The sequence below is a fragment of the Meles meles genome, chromosome 14 (assembly GCF_922984935.1).
Source record: "Meles meles chromosome 14, mMelMel3.1 paternal haplotype, whole genome shotgun sequence".
NCBI classification, from domain to species: domain Eukaryota; kingdom Metazoa; phylum Chordata; class Mammalia; order Carnivora; family Mustelidae; genus Meles; species Meles meles.
In genome coordinates, this window is record NC_060079.1 from 71,477,996 (window position 1) to 71,505,721 (window position 27,726).

At 44.9% G+C, this 27,726-nt stretch overlaps 1 protein-coding gene across 3 annotated transcripts in view; it reads right to left on the reverse strand.

Moving 5' to 3' along the window:
- DZIP1 (DAZ interacting zinc finger protein 1) overlaps positions 1–19,032 on the reverse strand; it is a 50,686-nt gene extending 31,654 nt beyond the window's left edge. For 2 of the 3 annotated variants that reach the window (XM_045978318.1, XM_045978316.1), the window contains exons 1-8: positions 18,739–19,032; positions 17,952–18,049; positions 17,372–17,584; positions 16,313–16,556; positions 15,646–16,206; positions 8,731–8,815; positions 5,933–6,057; positions 3,654–3,815 (exon numbers count right to left, since the gene is read on the reverse strand). In XM_045978318.1, the coding sequence (XP_045834274.1) occupies positions 3,654–3,815; positions 5,933–6,057; positions 8,731–8,815; positions 15,646–16,206; positions 16,313–16,348 (969 nt within the window). In that variant the 5' untranslated portion in view covers positions 16,349–16,556; positions 17,372–17,584; positions 17,952–18,049; positions 18,739–19,032. The remainder of the gene's footprint in view (positions 1–3,653; positions 3,816–5,932; positions 6,058–8,730; positions 8,816–15,645; positions 16,207–16,312; positions 16,557–17,371; positions 17,585–17,951; positions 18,050–18,738) is intronic. The other variant, XM_045978317.1, reaches the window with a different exon arrangement.
- Between the last annotated feature and the right edge of the window lie 8,694 nt (positions 19,033–27,726).

Here is a 27,726-nt window from a genome sequence, read left to right on the forward strand (position 1 = left end):
CCAGTGTAGGCATGAGAGGACTCTGGGATAAATTCCCGTGGAGGGGGTCCTACGGACAAGTACTCCTCAAAATTGTCCAGGTCACCGAAAACAAGTCAGAGACACTATCCCAGACAGGAGCCCAAGGGGACGGGATAACTACATATCAGGCAGCATCCCGGATAGGATCCTGGAACAGAAAGGGGCATCAGCTAAAAGCTCAAGAAGTTGGACTGAGGTACGGAGTTTGGCTACTACCACTCTATCAGTCTCTATCAGTACGGGTTCCTCAACTCAACAAATGGGCCATACTCGCTTAGGATGCCAGTCGTAAGGACAACTGTGTACCGGGGTAGGCAAGGAGGATTTCTAAGACACTTTCTGTACTCTGTGCTCAATTTTTGTGTCACTACTCTAAAAAGGGAAGATTATAAATAATATTAAAAACCAGCCATAGCTGAAAACGGCAAACACCTCCATGTGGTCACCTGATGAACAGGCAGAAGAAATGGGACACACGTGCAGTGGGACATCAGGTGGCAATGACAAAGGCATGACCCAGTGGGACAGAGACGTCCCTTCCTCACGACGTGGATGAGGCTTGAAAACATGGCACTAACGGGGAGCAGCTGCTCACAAAACCTCACGTTACATGTTTCAATTCATAGGAAACGCTCAGAAGCGGCAGATCTGCAGAGGCAGGAAGTAGACGTGTGGTCGCCAGGGGCTCGCGGGAGGGAGGGCCAGTGGGCACAGGCTTGCTCCCCGGGAGTGATGAGGTACTCTGAAAGGATTGTGAGTATGGCTGCACAACTCTGGGAACATACTAGAAACCACCCAACTGTACACTTTAAGTAGGTGAGTTTTATGGTCTATAAGCTAAATCTCAATAAAGCTGTTTTTTACCCAAAAAAAGTAGGAGTGGTAAAAATAAAAGTCCCACGTTGGGCAAAGTCCCAATCCACTATTCTCCTGGGGGCAGGACCATGGAGGGACTGCCAGGCAAAAGAACTCTTAACTGGTAGTTTATCACAAGGGAAAAAAAATGAGTCTGGCCTTGATGCAGATGTGAGAAGCCAGTTTTTTCTTTTTTGGGGGGGGTAGAAGAGAAAGATTCTTTTTTTTTTTTTTTAAAGATTTTATTTATTTATTTGACAGAGAGAGATCACAAGTAGGCAGAGAGGCAGGCAGAGAGAGAGAGGGAAGCAGGCTACCTGCTGAGCAGAGAGCCCGATGCGGGACTCGATCCCAGGACCCTGAGATCATGACCTGAGCCAAAGACAGCGGCTTAACCCACTGAGCCACCCAGGCGCCCCAAGAGAAAGATTCTTAAGCAGGCCCCACTGTGCCCAGTGGGGTCCAACGCAGGACTCGATCTCACAACCCTGAGATCATGACCTGCACCGAAATCATGAGTCAGACGCTTAACCGACTGAGCCACCCAGGCGTCCCTGAGAAGGCAGTCTTAAACAGGTTGGTAGTGCAATCCACCAGTGGGTGATGTGGCACCCCGCTTTGAGCCACAGTATGGATTGCAGGAGAGGCCCCTGGGGCACGGGTGGGAGAAGAAACCACGGACAGAGAAATGACTGTCTCAGTGCTCTGACGCTCAGGACCAGCAACAGCCAAAAACAGCTGATCAACGGGAAGTTGCCTGAAGGAAGCCCTCCAAAAAAAAGACACAATGTGCCATCCACATTTATCTCCCTTCAGCTTTGAAAATTGCAAATTACAACTTAGAGAAAAATGGAAAGAACAGTATAATGAACACCCACTTCAATTGTTAGCATGTTGCCCCATCTGCTTTATAAAGATATGACGGGGCCGGCAGGATTTTTCTGTAATGAGCCAGACAGTATTCTGGCTTCGGGAGACACGCAAGGTCTTGGTCATGACCACCCAGCTCTACAGGCCCTGCACAAAAGCACCAGGGACAAAATGTAAAGGAACACATGTGGTTGGGTGCCAATAAAACTTTATTTGTGGACAGGGAAATGGGAACTTCATGTAATTTTTGTCATGAAATATTCTTATGACTCTTTTCAACCACCTAGAAATATTAAAACCTTTCTTAGCTCGCTGGCTGTACAAAAGTGGGTGGTATGCCAGACTCGGCTCACAGGTTGTGGTTTGCCAACCTCCGTGCAAAAGTTCAAGGTGTTTTTATTTTTTTTATTTTTTATTTTTTTAAAGATTTTTATTTATTTATTTGACAGACAGAAATCATAAGTAGGCAGAGAGGCAGGCAGAGAGAGAGGAGGAAGCAGGCTCCCCGCGGAGCAGAGAGCCCGATGCGGGGCTCGATCTCAGAACCCTGGGACCATGACCTGAGCCGAAAGCAGAGGCTTTAACCCACTGAGCCACCCAGGCGCCCCTCAAGGTGTTTTTAAAGAAGGCCCTCCTTAGCCATATTCCAAAAATACCCCTCCATTTTAGTTTACAAAGCTTGTCCCCTAGAGGGAGCTCAAGGATCTTGTTTCCTTTCCCCAAGGGAGACTCATGACTGAGCTGCCCATCCTGGAAGGCAATGGCCACTGTCACAGAGTTTGAGGTCCCAGGCCAGCAAGGCGTGTCTCTGTCTATGCGTGTGACCAGGGCAGTGTGCACCAAGGTCGCTCCCACAGGGGATGAAGGCTCATTTAGCCACATCCTGCTTGTTCAGACCTCCTATCCTCCTCACTGACCAGGCTGGAGATCTGGAAGGGAACTGGTAAGAGGTTCTACTTCTGTCTTTCTGGGTTGGCTTCCACAATGGTGACCTGTATCAGCCTTTCCAGAAAGTTCCTTTGGAACTTTGAAAGATTCAAAACTCATGGAAGGGTTTATGGTTTATGGCTATCTAAACTTCACTGGCTAAGAAAAGAGAGACCCTGTTCTATGATCTGACCAAAGGTACTAAATGTATGAAGTGTTCTTTTTTTAAGATTTCTTTTAACTTTTGGGACACCTGATTGGCTCAGTCAGTTCAGCATCTGCCTTCGGCTCAGGTCATGACCCCAGGGTCCTGGGATTAAGTCCCACATGGGGTTCCTTGCTTATTAGCAGGGACCCTACTTCTCTCTTTGCTCTTCCACTCCCCCTACTTCAACTCTCTCTTTTTTTTTTTTTTTAAAGATTTTATTTATTTATTTTACAGACAGAGACATGGAGAGAAAGGGAACACAAGCAGGGGGAGTGGGAGAGGGAGAAGCAGGCTTCCTGCTGAGCAGGAAGCCCAATGTGGGGCTCGATCCCAGGACCCTGGGATCATGACCTGAGCCGAAGGCAGATACTTAACAACTGAGCCACCCAGGTGCCCCACTCTCTCTCTCTCTCTAACAAATACATAAAATCTTTAAGAAAAAAAAATTTTATTTTTAAGTAATCCCTCCCCCCAATGTGGAGCTCGAGCTCACAACTCTGAGATCAAGAGTCCATGTGCCAGTGACTGAGCCAGCCAGGTGCCCCTCAAATGTACCAAGTGTTTTGCACATGCGTTTGGGACCAAAGCTCCCACTCTCAAACACAACTTCACTGACTTGCTCTGTCTTCTGTATGTCTCGGGCTCCCTCACCACTCTCAGGAAGAGGGGTGTCTGGGCACAATGAAGTAATTTCTAGATCTGCCATTCTAACACCACCTCTCAAGGCAACAACTCTACCAATATTATGAGGACTTTTTGGCTTAATACTTACATATTCTAATGCTGAATTCTTGGAAGTCAATTCTTTAAACTCCTTCATAAACATTTCCTTGACTTTTTCCATTTCGCCAACCAGTTTCTCCTTTTCTTCTTCCTTCCATCTATCAAATAACTTGAGAAATTCTTCCTCTTTTGTTTTTTGCATTTCATATTCCTGAAATTATTTTAATGCATGGCTTTAAAAGTTCTGATATGAAGCAAATATATAAAATTTTAAGTAAATGGACATAGCTTCACCTCCAGTGTGGCAGCTGACATTGTGTGTGTCAGTTAGGTTTGCAATCACACTTCCTATCCTGGCCATGTGCAGTGATTTTTTCTAAACCAAAAACAGCGCACAGCATCCTTCTGTCCTTACATCTCTTAAAGCACAAACACAGACACCCAAAGTCTCGAGAGTAGAATTCTGTGATCTATGAATGTGCATAGCAGATACGCAATAATATGTAAAATGTAAACATACTTTAAAAGAAAATGTCTATTGAGCAGAGAACCATTCTCAAGACTGTATCCATTTAGAGAGAATAGCCCCACCTCATCGCCCAAAAACACAAATTCATATTTATACAAGCTAAATTCAAGGTCTAGTCAATCAACCTTTGATTTCTCAATGACTTAATCTTTTTGGTTTTTTACCTAACTGGGGACTTAACATGATAATTAAACTCAGTCTGACATAGACAACACTGCACCCAACGACCCCAGAACATACCATCTTGCTAAATGCACATGGAATATTCACCAGGATAGACCATACGTTAGGGCATAAAAGATTCTCAATAAATTCTAAAAGACTGATATCATGCTAAGTGTATTCCCAACCACGACAGAATGAAGCCAGAAATTAATAACAGAAGAAAAACTGAAAAATTCATGAATACTTGAAAATTAAACAATGTACTCTTAAGCAACCAGTGGGCCAAAGAAAAACTCACTAGGATGAGTAGAAAATACTTTGAGATGAATAAAAATTAAAACACAACATACTGAAAATAAAAAAAAAGAAGAAGTCAAAGCAGTGCTCAGAGGGAAATTTATAGCTGCAAATGCCTACATTAAAAAAAAAAAGTGAGAGAGAGATCTCAAGAGACAAAGAAGGTTATAATACAATATTAAAGAGACCAATCATCAAGAAGATATAAGAATTGTAAATATTTATGTATCCAATATTGTAGCACCAAATTTATAAGGCATATACTAACAAAAGAAAAACGAGAAATAAACAGCAACACGGTAATCATAGAGGACTTTAATACCCCTTAGACAGGCCATCCAAACACAAAATCAACAAGGAAACACAGGTCTGAACAACACTACATACAAAATGGACCCAACAGACATACACTATCCAACAGCAGCAGAATTCACATTCTTTTCAGTGCACATGGAACAGGATAGATTACACGTTAGGTCACAAAACAAGTCTTACCAAACTCAAGATGACTAAAATTATGTCAAGTATCTTTTCTGACCACAATGGTATGAAACTAGAAATCAGTAACAGGAGGAAAATTGGAACATCTACAAATATATGGAAATTAAACAATACACTCCTGAACAACCAATGGATCAAAGAAGGAATCAAAAGGGATGTCAAAAATATCTTGAGATAAACGAAAATGGAAACACAACGTACCAAAACGTACAGGGTGCAGCAAAAGCAGTTCTAAGAGGAAAGTTTACAGCTAAAAATGCCTACGGCAAGAAAAAAAGAAATCTCAAATAAATAATCTAACTTCACACCTCAAGATCTAGGGGAAAAAAATTAAAAACTCAAAGTTAGCAGAAGGAAACATAAAGAATAGAGCATAAATAATAAAATAAAGAATAGAAAAACAATAGGAAAGATGAACAAAACTGAGAGTTGGGTTTTTTTGGAAAAGATAAACAAAACTGACAAACTTTTAGCTAGACAAACCGAAAAAGGACTCAGGTAAATTATAAAGGAAAGAAGAGACATTACAACCGACACTATGGATTACAAAGGATGGTAATATCTACTGCGTACAGTTGCATGCCAACAAATTGGACAGTCTCAAAGAAACGGATAAATGCCTAGAAACAGGCAACCTACCAAGATTGAATCGTGAGAAAAATAAGAAATCTGAACAGACCAATAATGAGTCAGGGCATTGAATCATTAATCAAACACCTCCCAACAAAGAAAAGCCCGGGACCAGAGGGCTTCACTTGTCAATTCCACCAAACGTTTCAAAGGAACTCATATGGGTCCTTCCCAACATCCCACCGGTTCAGAACTCAGTACCTTACCTTGGAGAACCTGACGGCGTGGGCGTGCTGGGCAGCCTCCAGCTGAGACCTGGTGAGCTGCAGCTGCTCCTTGAGCATGTCAATCTCACTCTGGAGCTTATCAGTCTGTGCCTTTTTCTTATACTCTGTTGCAACAGAAATATGCAGTTAAAATACCACCTCTTCGGACACCTAGCTGAAAACTTATGGGGTACAGCCTCATTGATAAGACAAAGACAAAGGAAAGTGCTCTGCCTTGGGCTCCTACTACTTTTTCATGCCATGCGAGCCAATTTTTGCTCGTGATTGTTTACTTGCAGCCCTTCACCTTATGGGGGGCTGAATTACTTGTAGCAGATTATTTCAGCCACTGTGTTGAATTATCCTCCAGAGACAGTGTGAGAGCCCGTTCAGGGAAAGCTAATGGTAACAAAGAATAATCCTGAGCTCTTCTTGGAGATGCCAGTCTCAAGAGAAGGGAAGTCAATAGCTTCCACGACAGGTAGCGCCATATTGGAAATCTCTACGGTCACTGTCCTTCTGGCTCCCACCACACACTCTCCTGAGAACCCCATCGGTGCTAAGACAAGCAGAGGCTGGTATTCAGAATGCAAACTGGGGCCATATGCTGTCCACAGGGCCCAAACGAGGTACCAAAAGGTCGTAAAAGGAAGCAACAAGTGAAGGGAAGGTACTTATTATGTACATGTACTTACATGAAGATGTGCACATGACTGAATGGATATACATGTGTCTGTGAGTGTAGACATGAAAGGTATGGAAACCAAAGTAGAAAGTCAGAATCTCAAAGATGACCTGAAGAAATAATACTCATTTCAGAGTCTGAACCACTCTCTGAAACGAGTATGAGATAGAATAAGATACTGAAACAGAAGAGAAAGAAGGTCAGTTTCACACTGAAGAATGGTAGCTTAATTAAAATACTTAATCTTCTCAATTTCTCCAATACACTGCTAAACTCTTATCAGGTGTCCAGGATTTACAAATGGAATTTTCGGCTGTTGTTATTGTTTATATAAAGCTTAGCTATTTCTTAAATAAATCTATTTGTCTGAAATAGGCAGGAATGGAAACAGACTGGCCCAAAAAGGAGACTAGAGCAAGCACTTAGGAACAAGCTAGCAGCACACACATTTAGATGCTAAAAGCATTTAAGACCATAATGAGAATTTCTGTGGGTTACCGGTCTACAGGCAGTCAGCAGAATGCTTTGTCTGCTCATGGAGAAATGAGGCCTGGCATTTATTTTACCTTAAGAACATTTATTCCTGGATAAGCCACAGAACCCCTGCCCTCTCTTGCTTCTTTAATTTCCCCCTCTATCCATAGTTAATTCACATCAAGGACCCAAACACACTCTCGTATCTCCCACATCAACGGAAATAAAAATTTTCCCTTGGTTCCACATCTCGCTCCAGACAATGCTCATGTCTCTTGCTGTCCCTCCCAGCAAATGTTACTGACCACCTGCTCACCTGGCTCTCAGCTCGGCTCACTCCCTCTGGGCTTTTGTCCCCACCAATCCACTGAAGCTGCTATGTCAAGGTCAGCAGCAGCCGTCGCAACAGCAATAACCAATCCTTGGTCTTCACCTCACTCTGTGCCTCAGGAACTTTCAATATACTGACCACTGCCTCCCTCCTGAAACCCATGTTTCCCTTGGTTTCCATGACAACACACTCCCAGCTCTCCCTCCTGCCTCCGTTAACTACTTCTCACTGCCCTCAGCTGTGCTTCCTGAGCTCCCCATGTTGGAAAAGCCTTAGGCCTGGTCCTCGGCTGTTTTCCCTTTCCTATCTAGGTGAGCTCGTCCAGACCAGCTCTGCAGCCCGGGCCTCTCCCTTGACCTCTAGACCCCCCACATCTCCACCTGGATGGCGATTGTACGTGTGACTCAAGCTCACGCTGACCAACACGAACTCTCATTCTCCTTCCTTCCTCAATCCAATTCCGCCCCTAGGTCCCCATCTGAGTCAATACGGCCGCCATTCACCCAAACATCTAGGACAAAACCCCAGCACTGTCTTTCTTTATCTCTTGCTCTCACGCCGAGTCACACGCTTCTGCGGTCTCTTTGTGGAACACGTCCTCTCCATCTTCACGTCTCTGGTCTTCCTGGTACCATCCCGGTCCCGCTGCCATGTCACTCGCCTGGGCTACTCTGGCGCCCCCACCCCCCAACTCTTTCACCTGCTTCCACCACGGCCGCTATGCTTTCCACCAGGAGCTACTCACACTCCTGGCCAGCCTGGTTGGGGGGCAAGGGGGTGTGTCCTCTACGTCCCACGTGACCCAGCTTCCGCCCCTCCAACGCCCCGCCCCCTACTGCCTTGTTCCCTCTACTCCCCTAACCTTCTATCTGTTCCTCAAACGTGCCCGTGCTGCCTCTCCCTCATCCCCACCGCCTACCCCGACGACAATCGTCGCTCCCTTTGCCTGGGATATTCATTTTCCAGATTTTCCCCAGACTGGGCCCCTCCTCACCATTCCGCCTGCGGTCAACTAGCATCTTTTCAGGGAACCTTTGCCGACCACCCCCAGCCCATCCTCCTGTTTTATTTTCTTTGTTGCACCTGCCACATCTGCAAAGAACCACTCGTTTATTTGTGTGAGTGCGTCTCCCCCATGCCTGGCGCCATGCACGGCACGAAGTCGGGGCTCAAGCGTTCCTTAACGAATGAACAAAGACTATGATACTTTCTTGTCAAAGGACTGAGAGATGCGCTGGACCACGTCTCCCTGAGAAAAAGCAGGGACCCGAAGAAAAACCGCTCTTTGAGGTCGAGCCCGTGACTTACCGAGGTGAGAGTCTTCGGGGTGGCGCCGCTGAATATGACTTTGTAGGAAAGCTTGGTTCATAAAGGCCTTGTCACAGAAATGGCACTGAAAAGGAGAGAGCAGCAAATCCCAGGGTCACCAGTGTCCTCCCACCTAAGCTCCATTAAAATTGGGGTCCCTGGGGCTCCTGGGTGGCTCAGTGGGTTAAGCCTCTGCCTTCGGCTCAGGTCATGATCCCAGGGTCCTGGGATTGAGCCCTGCGTCGGGCTCTCTGCTCAGCCGAAAGCCTGCTTCCTCCTCTCTCTCTGCCTGCCTCTCTGCCTACTTGTGATTTCTGTCGGTCAAATAAATAAATAAAATCTTTAAAAAAGAAATTGGGGTCCCTAAAGCACCACGTCTGGGGAATTTTCTAATCCCCGTAAGGATATGTAAAAGCAGGACTAAAAGGACAACTGTAAACCAGGGTGCTGTCCCCAGACAGTGAAAACTATCTCTGGGCAGCCCCGGTGGCTCATCCTGGTGCTTCCAGGAACCCCGGTTGTGGCTTCCGTTAGACAGGTGATTCCTAGCAGGTCACCAACTTGCTCGGGACACTCCAGCCATGCCCGTCTTCTCTCTGTCCCTCAAGCAGGTCAACTTCAACCTCTGCCTGAATCTTCCCTAGACCTTCCCCGCTGGCTCCTTCTTGACCTTCCCTGAAGCATCTTCCACACAAATGAATGGCGAATCCCCAACCAGACCCTTGCGGGCAGTCCTCCTGCCAGTCACCGTCCCATCCCGCTGTCTTATTTTCAACATCGCACATCTCACCCGTTCCTATTTCCACATGTACACACTTCACTTGTTTACTGTCTCCTGCCCAATGCCTCTGGGTTCCAGAACATCCTATTCCTGATGCCATGGGCTCTTGTCTATCTTACTCATAGCATTATCCCCAGCCCAGCATTAATAAATGACTGAACACATGCTTAGAAATGTTTAGCTTCCTAAATAAATTTTACTGGGAAAAAAAAAAAATCAGTGCTACCAATATCTCCATTTTCCACTTTAACATTGATTCAAAATTTTAAGCAAAAATTCAACTTGTTTCATCGTACCTGTATTACCCTGAATTAAACCGTGAATATTAAATATTTTCATTTCTTAGTATTTCAGAGTCTATCTCTAAAAGGGCTTGCTTTTAACACGGTCATAATAGTATTATTCCACCTTTTAAAATGTGAAAATTAGGGGCGCCTGGGTGGCTCAGTGGGTTAAGCCTCTGCCTTGGGCTGCAGTCATGGTCTCGGGGCCTTGAGATCAAGCCCTGCATCTGGCTCTCTACTCAGCGGGGAGCCTGCTTCTCCCTCTCTCTCTGCCTGCCTCTCTGCCTACTTGTGATCTCTCTCTGTCAAATAAATAAATAAAATCTTAAAAAAAAATAAAAATAAAATGTGAAAATTAATTCCTTAATTTCAACACCTTAAAAATATTATTTTTCTCCAATATTTCACATACTGCCTTAGGAAAAAAAAATGTTACAGTGTTTTGTTTTGAATCAGGATCCACATAAGGCCATATCCTGCAATGTCTCATCATGTCTCTCAACTCTCTTTTGATCTAGAAGTTGACCCTCCTTCTCTCTTTTTCCTTGCAATTTGCTTGCCAAAGAAACTGAAACATGTGTCCTATGGAGTTTCTCCCAGTCTGGATTCTGCAGTTTCATCTCCAATGTGCTATTAACCTGTTCTACTGGCACACAGTGTTGCCTTACCCTGAACCAGGAAACCGACATGGCAAGCTCTGATTCTCTTTCCCAGAAAACCCGCAGGGTTTTCTATTTCCTGGCATCGTGTTTCAGGGAACCTTGGGAACCAGGAAATTTCTATTTCCTGGCATCGTGTTTCAGGGAAACTTGAACGTGTCTTTCCAGCCTTCTCTGCTGCTGATGACTGCTTGAGTTTCCTCACAATACTTTATGGACTGTCCTCCTGACTCAGGGGTCAGTGTGGGCTCTAACGCTGTGCACAACCCTGGAGAAAGGAAAGGACGAAGAAACCTCGAATATGGGGCTTTTAATTTCTGAAAATGGAAAATAGGTATTTTAGCTATTTGAATAATACAGGAAAGCCATGAGCTCTGGGTAAGAAGGGGTTCCTACTCCCAAAAGAAAAGCCTGACATTGTGACTGCATCAAGATGAAAAACTTCTGGGGTGCCTGGGTGGCTCAGTCCATTAAGGGTCTCCCTTTGGCTCAGGTCATGATCCCAGGGTTCTGGGATTGAGCCTCATACTGGGGCTCCCTGTTCAGTGGGGATTCTGATTCTCCCTCTCTCCACCCCTCCCCCACTCATGCTCTCTCTGCAAGCTGTCTCTCTCTCTCAAGTAAATAAATAAAATCTTTAAAGTAAAAATAAAAATTAAAATTAAAAAATGATGAAGAACTTTCACATGACAAAAACACCAAAACAAAGTTAGAAGACTTTCAGTTTGAACAACTTGAAAGTTGCCATTCCATACTAACAATAAGTAAAAAGCTGAACAGATTAAAAAATCAACAAGTCTTCTTGGATCCATAAGAGGAGAAGACATAGGGCAAACCACCACCTATAAGCTTGTAGGGACAGACATTGTACTGGAAGTCGTTGCTAATGTAATACAGCAAGAAAAGGAAATAACAAATACAAAAAAAAAAAAAAATACAGCCTAGGAAGGAAGACACAGAATTTTCTTTGTTTGCAGATGACACTAATGTATATAGAAAATCTAAAAGAACTGACCAAAAAAAAACCTTAGAACTAATAACAAAGTATACCAAAGTTGTAGGATATAATGTTAATATACTAAAGCCAACTTTCCTATATTCCAGTAATGAAAAAGTGGAATTTGAAATTAAAAACAGACCACCATTTACATTAGCATCCCCCCCAAAATGAGAACTTAGGTGTGAATCCAAAAAAATATGTATAAGATCTATATGAGGAAAGCTTCAAAGTTCTGAAGAACGAATCAAAGAAGAACTAAATAAATGAATATCCATGTTCATGGATAAGAAGACTCGTTATTGTCAATAATTCTCCCTAATTTGATCTTTAGATGCAAAGCAATCCCAATCCAAATCCCAGCAAGTGATTTGTGAATAGCAGCAAACTCATTCTAAAGTTTGCTAAAAAAAACCCAGAATAGTCAACACAGAATTGAAGGAGAAGGACAAAGTTGAAGGACTGAAATTTCTCAACTTTGAGACTCACTACTTAAAGCTACAATAATCAAGACAGTGATTTAGTCCTAGCTAAAGAACCGATGAACAGATCCATGGAGCAGAAGAGAGAGCCCAGAGACAAACCCATGTGAATATCATCACCTGATCTTTGACAATGGAGAGAAAACAATACAATGGCGCAAAGATAGTTTCTTCAACAATGGTGCTGGAACAACTGGACATCCACACGCGAAAAAAAACAAATGAACATCAGCACAGACTTCACATCTTTCCCAAAATTTAACTCAAAATGGATCACAAACCTAAATGTAAAATGTGAAACTACGAAACTCCTAAAAGACAACATAGGAGAAAACCTAGATGACCTTGGTGATTTTTAAAAAATTTTATTGTTTTTGAAAGATTTTATTTATTTATGAGAAAGAGAAAGAGATGGATAAAGAGCGTGTGCACGAGCAGGGGGAGGGAGAGGCAGGCAGAGGGAGAAGCAGGCTCCCCGCTGAGCAGGTTGGTTGGGGGGGAGGTGCATGGGGAATGAATGAGGTCATAGCATTATCAGAGACATATTTTAAACTATGTCTCTCTGACTGCAAAATGCATGCTTTTGCTACCCCTAACATTCTCTCCAACTCCAAAACACTGAAAAACTGCAATGAGGGTCAGAAATTCACTGCAGATTCCCAAATCTGCCTGGGGTGCTAAAGCATGGAGAGGAATCTAAGTCTTTGCATTACGAGAACAAAAGTTCTTCTTAGAATGAGTCTAAGTCCTGTTATGACTCATTGGTATTTTTAAATTTTTTTTTTAAATTTTATTTATTTATTTGACAGACAGAGATCACAAGTAGGCAGAGAGGCAGGCAGAGAGAGAGGAGGAAGCAGGCTCCATGCTGAGCAGAGAGCCCGATACGGGGCTCAATCCCAGGACCCTGAGATCATGACCTGAGCCCAAGGCAGAGGCTTAACCTGCTGAGCCACTCAGGCACCCCAGTATTTTTATATTTTTAATCAAAAAAATAATTTGATAGACAGATCATTGGTACGCACTGGCCTTTACCCATGGCCACGAGACTTCTCCAGCTGTTGGTGGTCTCTACTTAAACAAAATTTAATGACTGAGGGGAAGGTCCAATAGCTTTTTCAACAAAATCAATTGCATTTCTGTAAATTTTATCATAGGCCAAATATCCCCAAACACAGGAACCTGAAGTTAAAATAATTGTAACACCTTAGAACCCAAGGCTAGTTTACACATCAACTTTTCTTAGCAGCAGTCTTGACTTCCCCTCCCGGAGTCACTGATTCTCACGGCGTCAGCACAGCAACCATATTCAGCTCCCAGGAAAGATGTAAAGATTTGCAGAGATCACAGGTTGCCATGTTCATTACCAAGAGAAATCCACATGCATATGTCAGATGCCGTTTACTCCGACCTCCTCATGCCACACATGCACTATCTCATGGAATTCTCAGAATAGCCCTAAAAGGTATCCCTGCCACCACCATTCTCGTTTTCCAGATGAGGAAACGGAGGTCTAGGTGTTACATGACTTGCATGGTGGAATACTTTGGATTTAAATCCACCAAGTCTAAGTCTAGGACTGTCACCCTACAGGGCTTAACTGCTCAAAGACACCATCAAGAGCCCCCCAAAACAGCAGAGCGTATTTATACTACACTGAGTAGGAAAAAGTGGTCTGGTCTCCTCTCCTTTTTCATGGTCACACCTGGGCACATCATACACCTGACATTGTCATTCAGGGAGTCTGCTGAGCGGCCGAGCCGGCAGGTGTCACTCCATAAAAATGAGCCATTACCCTTATTCATGTATCTCATTCACACTTGAAAATCTTTACTAACAGCTCTGGCTATGGGAACTAAAAGAATGAAAAAACGTTCATTAATCTAAAATGTCTGTATGTTATAGGTTTTAACATTTCACGGATTACTGCCAAAGCTAAAATATTTTTTTTAAAGATTCATTTATTTATTTGAGGGAAAAAGAGAGAGAGAGAGCGTGTGTGTGCTCACGCAGGCTGGAGAATCTCAACAGACTCCCCACCCAGTGCAGAGCCTGATGCAGGGCTCAATTTTAAGATCCCCGAGATCATGACCAGAGCCCAAACCAGGAGTATGGTGCTCAACCAACTGAGCCACTCTAGTGCCCCAAGCTGAACTATTTTTAACGTCTAAACAGAATCCATTCCATTCATTGTATAATAAATACATTTACTAAAGGCCATATCAACACTATTTATAAATAAATTTATGAAACAAATAGTCAATGAGCAACACCAGTTGTTATTTGAGGGTTATACCTCAGGGTTGTGTACCCAAGGCTAACCACTAAGACTTTCTAATGATATTCTCTCCTAACTGTTCACCTATTTTTTTTTTAAGGATTTTATTTATTTATTTGACACAGAGAGAGAGCGGGCGCACAAGCAGAGGCAGCAGCAGGCAGAGGGAGTGGGAGAAACGGGCTTTCCACTGAGCAGAGAGCCAAATGCGGAACTCGATCCCAGGACCCTGGGATCATGACCTGAGCCGAAATCAGCCGCTTAACGACTGAGCCACTCTGGTGTCCCAACTGTTCGCCTATTTTAAGTACACTTCTCCCAAGGCTCCTGTGGGTTAGCCCTAAGCACTATGAACCACACCATTATCTGTGCCTCTGGCCAGTCTTCTGCAATCACTCACACCATTAGTACCTAAGCCCACTGAGGCTTTTTTTTTTTTTTTTTTAATAAACTCCACTCCCACCATGGAGCTGGAACTCATGACCCCAAGATCAAGAGTCCCACACTCTACCAACTGAACCAGCCAGGCGTCCCATTCACTGAGACCTTTTAACTCATATTTAGCCAAAGTGATTACAGTGTCGGAATGAAATCAGTCTTGTCAGCCTGTTGCTTACTTTAATATCTTTACCAAAGATACCTTGATCAAACATTGTTGATAAAAAAAACAAGTACATTGATTTCTGTTATACTAAAAAATTACAATATTTATCTTGAGCTCAATGTCTAATCCATAATAGAGATTAAAAGCAGAAAAGCAAGAGGTTTTACTTTTTTAAATCCTGTTGTTTCAGTAATAAAATATATTTTAAGTACTACCCGTTCAATCAAAACACACTGTTGTCTTATATCACTAATATTGTTATGGTAGGCAGTGTTCTTATTCTTCGGAAATACACACACTGAAATACTCAGGAGTCTGAAACTCACTGTCAGATGGTTAAAAATGATAGTATGTATATAGATACCGAGGACATACAGCAAATGTAGCAAATGTTCATAACCGGAGAATTTGGGTGAGGGGTTTATGAAGTTCCCTGCGCTATTCTTACAACCTTTCCCTACGTTTGAAAATATTTTGAAATAAAACGCCCACAAGTTTCATCAAACCACCTCATCTGGGGCAGACCTCAACAGCAGTTTGTAAAAGGTTTAATTTTCATTCCATCGATTAGGAGGACGCAGTTTCTCAAACCAGCATTTAGATGGCTTCAGTAAAGCACGTGGGCACTGTTTAATTATTAATCCCGTGGTCGTCTACGGAAGGTAATGAACCATGTCACCTGTTGGGTACAATTACTATTTTGCTTAACTATTGGGGGAAAAAGGGGGGGGGGAGCAGTGATCTAGGAAAGGGCTCTCCATATCCTGGCCGGTGGGGACCGAGGGTTTTTTTACTGGATTATGAACTGGAGTCACAACGCGCGGTCCCACCTGGTAATAGCTGGCTTTGGCCTCGATCATCAGCTGCTGGGTCGAGATCATCTTCTTCCTGCGTTTACACTCTTCCTTGAGGAGCTTCATCTCCCCCGCCTGCTTGGCGAGGAGCTTGTGGCTCTGCTCGCTCTCGGCCACGCTCAGGCGCAGGCGCTCCTCCAGGCCGCGCAGCTGCGACGTGAGGAACTCCTGGGAGTGCAGCAGGTACTCGATGGTGAGCTGCGCCAGGCGGATGAGCTTCAGCAGCACCGGGTCCACCCCCGACTGGCAGTGCGGGCACTTCTCGTCCTCCAGCTTGCAGAAGGTGATGTTCATGATGTTCTCCTGCAGCGTCAGCACGTCCACCGCCCCCGCCACCTTGTCCACGTCGATGGCGCTCAGCCGCCGCCAGTCCACGCTCTCCAGCCGCGGCCGGAACTGGAAGAAGGGCAGGGGGCCCGACGCCGCGCTGTAGGGGCCACTGGCCATCGCGGAGCGCGCGCCCGAGGCAGCTGCGGGGGCGTCGGGGCCCTCCAGGCCGCCGCTGGCCAGCGGATAGTAGACGTGCTTCTGGAAGGGCTGCGGGAAGGAGACAGCGTGGCGGTGGGGGGGGGACTGGGAGTCTCGGGAGCCGCGGCCCCCGCCAGCCCCACATGCCCCGGCAGCCCGATCTCACCGCTCTTACCATGCTTGGTAGCAAAAACGCCGCCTCCGCCGGCATCCGAGGAGGGGGCGGTCCCGTCTACCCGGCCCGGGCCGCCTCCCCGGCCGCCGCCGCCCCACCCCTCGGGAGCCGGAGAGGGCCGGGTCTCCCGCGGCGGCGGCGGCCTAAGGTCCGGGCGTCCAGGCCGTTGCTATGGCAGCGCCCCCGCCGGCACCTGGAGCGAAGGGCGCGCCTGCCCCGGAGCGGTCAGCGTGCGCCCTGGACCCTGCGGGACCAGAGAAGACCTCGTGGTTGAGCGCGCTCGTCCACCCGGAGAGGGGATCTCCTGGGCGCTGGCCCCCTGGGCCACTACCCTCCCTGGCTCTGGGGCTGACACTCCCCTGTTCCTAAGGAGTGGACAGCCACATCCCCCCCACCTCCCGCCCCGCACTCTCCGTCCCAGCTGCCAGCCTCTGGTTATTGACTCCTGCCCTCGCCCTAGGTTTTGAGATTAGAAATGCTATTTATCCTCATCTTTTACACACAACTTAAAAAACGTTAAGCAACAAAACTGTAAAATTAAATGGGATGGAGGGAAATTAGCTGCAAAAGAGCAGAAAGACACTTTTGCGGTGTAACAGGAACATTCTGTACTTTCGTTGTGTTGTCTGTTGATTACCTCGTACACACATTTATCAAAATTTATCGAATTGGACATTGACGATGAAGGGAGCATTTGTTTATTATACCGCAATGAAATAGTTTAAAAAATTAAATTAGTAGCTCATTATATTTGATGGCACCTTTTCTCAATTCCTTATACCCAAGACCCTTTTTTAAAATTTAGTAGCTCATTATATTTGATGTCACCTTTTCTCAATTCCTTGTACCCAAGACCCTTTTTTAAAATGGGTCTTTCTTCCTCTATGAGTTGCCCACCTAAATATAAGATACTGATAGAAGTACAAATCAAGGAAATTTCCCCAGACAGTAATACTTTACTTGTCTTTCCAAATGGATACACTCTCAAAATGTGAAGGTTAAAAAAAAAATTATATGGAAGGGAACATGACCCATCAGCTTTGGACCATCAAGTTTTACCTTAAGAAGTTGTGTGGCAGCTGCATTCTTTTATATGGAGAGGCTAAATATCTCTAGCAGCAACTTGAAGGCCACAGGCCTTTCATTCTTGGGGTCCTTTGGGTGCTGCCCGTGGCTACTACAGGGATCAATGAGCTGAGGAAAAGCCACACATCCCTCAATCCACCGGGGAGTCCCTGCTTGGAACAACCATCAGGAATTTTTTTTTCTTTCCTAACAGCCAGATATGTGAAGAGAAGAAAAGAAAATACAATTCAGGGTAACTTAATGCAAAGTTGTAATGTCAAATATTTTTAGCACTTTCCAGATACTGTGAACTAGAAATAAATTCACATAAAAGCATCCAAGAAATTGAGAACACACTTCATATGACTTCACATAAACTGTACATGCAGATAACTTTTAAGGGGCCTTTGGGAAAAAAAGAACTATTAACGGTTCACTGCAGCTGGCATAAAAGACTTACAGACCTAGGTTCAAAGTTTGAGTCTTCCATTTACTTGCTGCTCGACCTAAAACAAGTTATGTCAGCCCCAGGCCTCAGTTTCCCAACCTGTGTAAGGGACGTCAGTATACTGACCTGGCAGGTCTGTGAACTGTGGGCTCCATCCACTGGGCTGCAGGATCAGCGGGAACAAGGGCTGTGATTTCTCTTGCTCACCGTTATGTCCTCAGCACCTGGCAAAGTTCAGGCACAGAGAGGGTTGAGAATTTGCCAAATGGACACGTGGATAAGGAATAATTGAATGAATTCGGCGTTTTGTTAAGTAAATGTCAGCTCCCGGCCCGTATCCCTCCTATTTTCTCTGCCTCTGGCCTGTTAGGAAGAGTCACCCATGCTCTGGACCCAGGCCCTTGGAGCTGAACGTGGGGGGCTCTCCGCGCGCCCCCACTGCGGTCGGAGGAGGAGGCAGCGCGCGGGGCCGGAGCGACCATCTACGTTCGCTGCCGCCACTCTGGGCGCAGAGAGAGCCGCTCGGGGGGCCACCCTTGCCCCTGGGCTGAATCTCGGTCCCAAGATGGCCGGAACAGGAAAGAAGGGGGCACGCTTTCCCGTTCCCTCCGCCCCTCCTGCCGGTGCTGGGCGGCAGCCCCGCGCAGCGCCTCCAGTCCCGGGCTCACCGCGGGGTGGCCCGCCGAACCCGCACAGACAAAGGCGCTTACACGGCTCCAAGGAGGCCCCGGCACTGTCCGGGGGAGAAGGGAAACGGGCAGTGGGGGGCTGCCGCAGCCACGCCAGCGGGGTCTGCAGTGCCTGGGCTCGCGGTCGGGGGAAGCGGGAGGAGGCCCTGGCTACGCCGGCACCGAGATGCCGGGTCGGCCGCCGGCTCCCAAGGGCTCCAGGCGCATCCCGGGCCTTGGCTCACCCCAGCTGCGCGCTCCTTGGCGGGCGCCGGGCGCTGCAGGCGGACGGGGGCGACGCTGGGGACCCAGACCCCAGAAGCGCTGCGGGCGCAGGCGGGGCCCACGGAGGCCGAGGAGCAGCGGAGCGGGAAGCCGCGGGCCGGCTCCTTCTTCCAGGGCGCAAAAGGAAGCCTGTCTGGTTTGGGCAAGTTGTGGCGCGGAGGGCCTGGCGCCTTTCGGGCCCTCCCAGACTCCCGACCGCGGACTCCTCGGAATCCCCCACCCCCCTCCCGCCCCCCTCCCCTGGACTATCTCCCTCCGGCCTTTCCTCTCCGCGTCCCAGCTCGTCTGGCAGCTGGGCGGGACCGTGCGCGTCTAGACCGCAGCGCTAAAATGCGCTCCGCCAATCCAGCCGTTGGTGCGGACACGTGGTGCCGGGGCGCGCTCTGTTGCTGGCGGGGGTGTTCTCCCCGGGAAGGCTTTTCAAAGAGAAACCAGATTCAGTCCAACCCTGCGGCTGGCCTGGCCCTCAACTAGCTTATGTACTATGGGTGCTTTATGCGAATTCTCTCCCAAGAAGAGATGCATTTTAAACGCAGAAGTCTTGCAGATGCAGGGAACCTTGAAGAGGCTTTCTGCTGCAGCTCTGCGTTTGAGTGACGTGGAAAACGGGGTTAGGGACTCTGCCTGCAAGCACGCAAGGATGAATCCCACGTAGGTTTCCGCGTCCTCTTCCGTTACGTCCACTTCAGGACGCAAAGCACGGTTCTCTGTTGGTAGAAAGTTTGACAGACGTGGAGAGAGGTGATGTCGTGGGACGAGTAGTGTGACTATATACATATATTTTTTTAAAGATTTTATTTATTTATTTGACACAGAGAGAGACAGTGAGAGAGGGAACGCAAGCAGGGGGAGGGGGAGAGGGAGAAGCAGGCCTCCCGCTGAGCAGGGAGCCCGGTGCGAGTTTGGTCCCAGCACCCTGGGATCATGACCTGAGACGAAGGCAGACTCTTAAGGACTGAGCCACCCAGGGGCCCCAACTATATTTTTAACCTAAAACTGGAACACTTTGTCTGAGAATTGGACAAAATTCAGTATTTTAAAATAAGGAGTAACCCAGAAAGTATGCGTGTATCATTTTAACAACCATGAGATTGGCCCAGATTGAGGAATTTGAGTGCCTTGAGTACAAAATGTTAGTGTCTGCTGCAGCAAAATGGTTTTTCACTTAGAAAGGGGAAACTACAGAATCTTTGCTGGGTGGTAACATGTTAACCTAAAATGCTTCTCCCTCACCCAATCAACTCTGTCCCATACCTTATTTAGCACAAAGCTTCAAACATCATAATGCTTTAATAAGGATTTGTGTGAATTTCTTTCTTTAGTTTTTACTTGAAATCATCAGGGCTAGGAGAGCCTCGGTAAGATTTTTAGACTTGTTGAATTTTAAAATGCTTAAATTTGAAAGTGAATCCAAGATCCCATAAAAATCCTCTAACGTAGAATGGGTAAAGATCTCTAGGTAGAATTTTCAGGCATTATAAAGTAGAAAGGCCATTGCTTTGCGAAGTCTATACTCTGGAACCCTTTGTGGTATGTGTGAGTGAGTGAGAGTGTGTGTGATGATACACCACTTGAGTTACTTGTATCCCCCATTCCGCATTGTCAGTACATTACTCCATGTATGCAGAGTTGGAAGAAATGAACAGGTTGACTTTGGCCTGGCACAGCAGCAATCATACATTCTTGATCCTTTCAAACCTCTTATACCAATTAGCACAGCCCAGCAGGGAGTGGCTGTGATAATTAAATAATTCAATTTTATGAAACTGTTTAGGGGCATCTGACTTTGGCTCAGGTCCTGATCTCAGGGTGCTGGGATCAAGTTCTGCTTCAAGCTCCCTGCTCAGTGGGGAGTCTGTTTCTGCCTCTGCCTCCTCCCGCCACTCCCCCCACCACTCCCCCTGCTTGTGCTCTGTCTCTCACTCCCTCTCTCTGTCAAATAAATAAATAAAATCTAAAAAAAGAAGAAGAAGAAGAAGAAAGAAAAGAAAAGAAAATCATAAGGAAGGAAAAATACATTTACAGTACTGTCCTGTACTTATTTTTTCAGTGTATAAATGGACCTGCACAGTTTAAACCTGTGTTGTTCAATGGTTAACTCTGCTCCATCCAACAACAGAAGAATACGTGTTCTCAAACTCACATGGAACATTCAGGAAGATAGACCACATTCTGGGCCATCAAACACATCTTAACAAATGTAAAAGAATAGAAAGCATACAAAATATGTTCTCAGATAATAGAATTAAATTAGAAATCAATAGCACAAAGATAGCTGGAAAATTTCAAGATATTTGGAGATGAAACAACACAGTTCTATATAGCGCATGGCTCAAAGAAGAAATCTCAAGAGAAAAAATTAATTTGGAACTAAATAAAAACAGAACTTATCAACATTTGTGAGATGTAGTGCTAGCAGGGCTTAGAGAGAAGTTTGTTGATTAGAAGCAAGTCGCTTTGACTCACACCCAAGGGGATGAGCACTTGGGTTTGCCTTTTGAAGAGAGGAACATCAAAGATTTCTGAGTCTGTATTTTGAAACCACCACAGCTTTGCACACCAACACCCATAACTCCCTTTGGTGGTTCCTGGTGGCCTGAGTAGTGAAATGGCCTGGTGGCAATTTCAACTTACAATTCAACGAAACCATTAATGTGTATAACTAATCAGCCTAACCGTCAAGGAAGGTGGCTCTGTCCTGGCCTTTGTGGTGGGATGGAAGGGATCACACAAATGAAATAAGGGCTTATAGTTTCTTGACATGCCACCCTTTGGAGCCACCTGATTCATTTATCACAACTGGATATTCACGAAGGTCGGGCTACTTCTACTGGAACGAGATTACCCTGGCCACTGTACTTCCTGCGAGGATGACCAAGCTCGGTTTACCTCTGGTGGTTAGCACTTCTACGTGGGCACACACATCTTGAGCTCCCCCCACCCCTGAGATCTGGGAGTCACAGCCCTCGCACCCAGCATTCCGAGTCTAGAGAAGGTTTTTTGTACAGAACTGTCGCTTCTCATTGGAGACGGGTACAGGATTAGTTCATTACCCCTTCATGCATCCTTCCTGCTCTGCTGAGGCTGGGGAGTGAAAAACCAGGCTTCCCGACTCCTTTCCAGCTCATATTCTGGAAGCAAACTGTTTTCTGCCAATTAGACACACTCTTGAATGACATGAAAGAGAGACGTGAGACAGAAGCGATTCTCCTGCCGCTTTGCTGGCAAGCAAGGCCATGTAGATCAGAGCGTTGGTAGCTAAAGGCAGCCGCTGACCTAAGAGTGTCTAAATCACAACTTTCAGCACTGCAAAGGGGCGGTTGAGACAATGGTGGCTTTTTTTCTTATCAGAAGCTCAAACTCCAGAAATTCACGACTCTGGTGCTGCTCCCCTCCATACCCTCCCCCGTCTCTTTCAGTGATTTTGCAAGCATCTAGTTGCATGCAATTATCTTATTGCTTAAACTATCCAAAGCGGCTTCACCTTCCTGCCATAAAGCCATACTGATACCCCTTAATCTATACTTCTTGTTACTAAAATGAGAGTCTATATAAAAAATGTGGTGAAGAGGGGCACCTGGGTGGCTCATTGGGTTAAAGCCTCTGCCTTCAGCTCAGGTCATGATCTCAGGGTCCTGGGATCGAGCCCTGCATTGGGCTCTCTGCTCAATGAGGAACGTGCTTCCCTTCCTCTCTCTCTGCCAGCCTCTCTGCCTACTTGTGATCTCTGTCAAATACATAAATAAAATCTTTTAAAAATAATAATAATAAAGGAAGTCCAGAAGGAAGCAGTATGAGTCTGTATACCGGCTCCTTGAAGTTAGGAAGTATCCCCCCTTCTCCCCGCTCTCCACAACTTTTAACACGTCCTGCCTCCCTGTGGCTGGTGGTGGGTGATGCAGTCCACACAGGCACCATCAATCCAGGTTGACTGCTTGGAGGAAGGGGAGAGTATCTGTGTAATATTTACATGGAAAATTATGTCCAAATAAAAAGTTAGGAAAAATAAGCGATTTGTGTAAACACATTTCTTTTTAAAATGAAGTTTCAATGATTACTTTAGCTAGGTATCATAATGGGGCTCCTGACAGTGATGAATCCAGCCATTTAGGGCTAGAAATTAAGGATTTCTAGAAGTTTGAAGGACTAGACATTTAGGATTGTGACAAAAGGGATCAACAAAGGGGAAAAAAGATCTAATAAGACATGAAGTTTCATGTGATTATTTTTCTCAGAGGCAACTATAATATGTGAGTCCAGAAAAAATTTCTTCCAGAATGACTCATAGGAACAGTATTCTGGTGTTCTTGGCATGGTAAAAATGACTGATCTGTGGCCTTTATCCTTAAATAAGTTTTTGCTCAATTGCCTTATAGCATTGAATGCTTAGCAATGACTAAACCAGTCCAGATCTTCTCTTATAAATGACTTGAACTTTCTGTCTGGCTGTCTGTCGTATTACTTCTTTTTCCCTAGAATTTGGCACATTCACCTGAATATGTCTCAAGAGTGACAGTTCTGAGACTATTTTTCTCGGCACAAAATGTGTCCTTTGAAAGTATAGATTCAAGGGGTGTCTGGGTGGCTCAGTTGGTTAAGCATCTGCCTTGACTCAGCCAGGATCCTGGGGTCTTGGGATTGAGCCCTGCTTTGGGCTTCCTGCTCAATTGGGAATCTGTTTCTCCCTCTGCCTCCCTCTCTCTCTCATGGACTCTCTCTCTCAAATACATAAATAAAATCTTTTAAAAAGGTAGAGTTTCAAGTCCTCTTGTCTTACAGAACTGTCTTATGTATTGACTAATACATTTGTTCTCTTTCTGTATTTCCATTTCTTGCACTGGGAACTCAGAACTGTGTGTATAATTGGATATTGCTTGTCTTTCTTTCACCTTCATTCCTTTCTTGCTAATCCCTATTTTAATAAATATTTTAATTGAGTTAAAATATACCTATGAAAACTGCACAAATCATAAATGCACAGCTCATTGATTTATCACAAAATTAACACACCCTTGTAGCCATAACCCATATTCTAATTTTTAAAAGTTTTATTTCATTTCATTTTGCTTTCTTTTCTCATTCCTATTCTAAGTTTTTTTTTTTAAGATTTTATTTATTTATTTGTCAGAGAGAGAGAGCACACAAGAAAGGGGAGCATCAGGCATAGGGAGAAGCAGGCCGCCTGCTGAGCAAGGAGGCCCATGCGGAACTCGATCCCAGGACCCTGGGATCATGACCTGAGCTGAAGACAGATACTTAACTGACTGAGCCACCCATGTGCCCCGGATGCCCCACTTTTTCTAGGTTTTCAGCATGATTCTCCTTCCAGTTTGAACTTCATTGCTGTAATGGCTTCTCCCCCGCCCCCCAACACACACATTTTTTTCCTGAGTTCTGTCAGCTTTCAACTCCCATTGCTATCTCTCCATTTCCTTCCTAAACTCTTTATCTCCACTATGTTCTTTTGATATATTGCATATTTACAGGAAAGTGGTAGATACCAAGTACACACTATCTATAACCACACAGTACATGCAACATCTAAATTTGTTATGAGCTCTGGTCCATCACCAGACCAAAATACACAACATTTCCAATATGTAGGATCCTGTATACTCTTCACAGATAATACCCCTGCCCAGAGATAATTTCCATTCAGAACTCTATCACCCTACATTAGTGTTGTTTCTTCTTGTATTTCTTCATAGAAATGGAATTATTCAGTTAATAGTCTTGCATATTATTATTTTTATTGGTGGTAAAACATATGTAATGAAAATTTATCGTTCTAATTATTTTTAACTGTATAGTTCAAGATCATTAGGTACCTTCACGTTGGTGTTATAGTACAGAGTCCTTTGTGTTCGCATTTTAAAAATCATTATATGAATGAGTTTATCATAATTTTGTTCTTTTCAACCCATTCTCCTGTTGAGACACCTTCAGTTTGTGGCTATTATGAATAAAGCTGCTATGACTATTATTGTACGAGGCTTTTTGTGGACGTATGTTTTCATTTCACTAATAACCAATAGCTGGGAGTGAAATTGTTAGGTCATTGAGCAGACACAGACTTAACTTTTTAACACATTAGCAAACCGTTTTCCAAAGTTGTTGTACCGTCTCATGCTCACCAGCAACGTGTGAGAGTGACAGGTGTTCCAAAAGCTTGCAATCCTTGGGATTCTGGATTGTTTTACATTTTAATGTAACGTGTAGCAAATTAGTGGTACCTCCGCCAGGGCTTCATTTGCATTTCTTTGATGATAAATCATGTTGCACACTGTTCCATGTGCTTAGTGGCCACTCGATTCTGTCCTTTTCAGTTACATAGCTTTGAATGAGCTGAAGTGTTCCTAAAATCGTTTTGTTTTTTGGGTTTTTTTTTTTTAAAGATTTTATTTATTCACTTGACAGCGAGAGAGAGAGACCACAAGTAGGCAGAGAGGCAGGCAGATTGAGAGAGAGAGGGAAGCAGGCTCCCCACCCAAGCAGAGAGCCCGATGTGGGACTCGATCCCAGGACCCTGAGATCATGATCTGAGCCGAAGGCAGAGGCTTAACCCACTGAGCCACCCAGGCGCCCCCTAAAATCGTTTTTGTAGGAAGTTTGTGTTGTGGCTGTTCCATACTGGTCATCATGTTTCTTATGACCCAAGGATTTGTATGAATTGGTCTAGGTTTTACTTCTCCCGTGCCAGGGGAGACAGGTAACCATAAAGCTGATCACGGTGTTAAGTTTCTCTTCCCTCCTTCTGCGATGGTGGTAAATTGCATCCGGGAAACGATAGTTAATAAGGAAGTGAGTCATGTTTCAGGTCCTTATCTTTGGCCTCTTGGAATCAAAGTGTGTCCTCAGTTGCTTCTGTCGCCAACAAATGCATCTCATTCTTCTTGCTGCAAACAAGATATTTGGGCTCAGCACTATAAGAAATGCCTCTGAGTTGGAAGAATTATCTTGCCACTTTTTTTTAGGTGTGCATTCTAAAGCAGGCGTCTCCTGTCTGATTCCTCTTCTGTGTGGTATCCCTCCCACTGACTGAGTCGGAGACCCAGCGTGCTCCTACATTTTGCTAAGGTTTTAATTAGCTTTTCTGTTTCTTATTTGTTGTGGTGATGGTGGTGGCCTTGGCCAATTCCCAAGAAGGAAAGGAGATACTGTCCGGACACTACCATCTTCAAAGTAGAAGTTTTGATAAATATCAATTACCAAGTTAAAGCAGTTTTGCTTCCATGTTTTGCTGAAATTATTTTTTCTTGAAACATGAACAACAGCTGTAGTTTATTTAGGGATTGATTATATTGGAATGATTTTTCATCCACGTGTTAACTTGATGTATTTCATTGAAAGATGTTCTGATGTTGATCTATCCTTGTATCCCTGGATCCCATCTTCTTGGTTACCTTTCATTTTTAGCTACACGTATTTGGTTTGGAAATATTCCGCTTAAGACTACTTCATCCAGGGGTGCCTAGGTGGCTCAGTGGGCTAAGCCTCTGCCTTTGGCTCAGGTCATGATCTCAGGGTCCTGGGATCGAGCCCTACATCTGGCTCTCTGCTCAGCAGGGAGCCTGCTTCCTCCTCTCTGCCTGCCTGTCTGCCTACTTGTGATCTCTGTCTGTCAAGTAAATAAATAAAATCTTTAAAAAAAAACCCTGCTACATGGGGAGATGGAGAGGAGAGGGAGTTGAGGGAAACTGGAAGGGGAGATGAACCATGAGAGACTATGGACTCTGAAAAACAACCTGAGGGTTTTGAAGGGGCGGCGGAGGGGGGGGGGGTAGGTTGAGGAACCAGGTGGTGGGTAATAGGGAGGGCACGTACTGCATGGAGCACTGGGTGTGATGCCAAAACAATGAACACTGTTATGTAAATAAACAAATAAAAATAAATAAATTAAAAAAACCTGCTTTATCCATCCTCATAATTTACTTGATGATTTTTTTTCTTTCCAATTTTAGCACCAAGCCTCTTAAAATGAGTCAGAGAGATTTTCGTCTTTTAAAAAATACTTTGAAATACGTGTAAAGCAGGGATTACGGTCTATGGGGGCCAGTGGCTTTTTTTAGGAAGAGACCTATAATTACTAATTTACTATCTTCAATAGCTTACTCAGTCATTCTATTTTTCTTTTCATCTCTTTGTTCAAATTTGGTGGCATAAAGACAATCAGTGTCTTATCTTAAAAATCAAAACATCTCCACCAATTTGTAGTTACGTGCTTTTATTTATTTTTTTTAAGATTTTATTTATTTATATGACAGGCAGAGATCACAAGTAGGCAGAAAGGCAGGCAGAGAGAGAGAGAGATGCAGGCTTCCTGCTGAGCAGAGCCCGACATGGGGCTCGATCCCAGGACTCTGGGATCATAATCTGAACTGAAGGCAGAGGCTTTAACCCACTGAGCCACCCAGGCACCACACGTGCTTTTATTTTTAAATTAAGTTTAATTTATTTAGAGAGAGAGTGAGCAGGGGTGGGGGAGGGGCAGAGGGAGAAAGAGAGAGAATCTCAAGGAGACTCCGAGCTCAGCACAGAGCCTGCCCCGGGCTTGATCTCAGGACCCTGAGATCATGACCTGAGCCCAAATCAAAAGTTAGCCACTCAACAAACCGAGACCCCGAGGCACTCCCGTGTGTGCTCCTTTTAAATTCTAGTGTGTCTTTTCTTGTTTTTCTTTTGCGGGTTGTTTTTTGTTTGTTTGTTTGTTTTTTTTTTTTTGTAAGCTTGCTCATTTTTGTCTGTTTTGTAACTTTTGTTAGTAATGACCTTTTTGGTTTAGATTCCGCATATTTCTTTGCCACTCCCAATGTAGTAATTTCTGCTCATTTTTTCCATTATTTCTTTCCTCCTGTTTCTTTATTTCTGTCTTATAGTGTTTTAGCTCTGAATGCTGAGCTGAATGCATCATTCATTTCACTTGTTTTAGCAGCATTCCACAAATTATG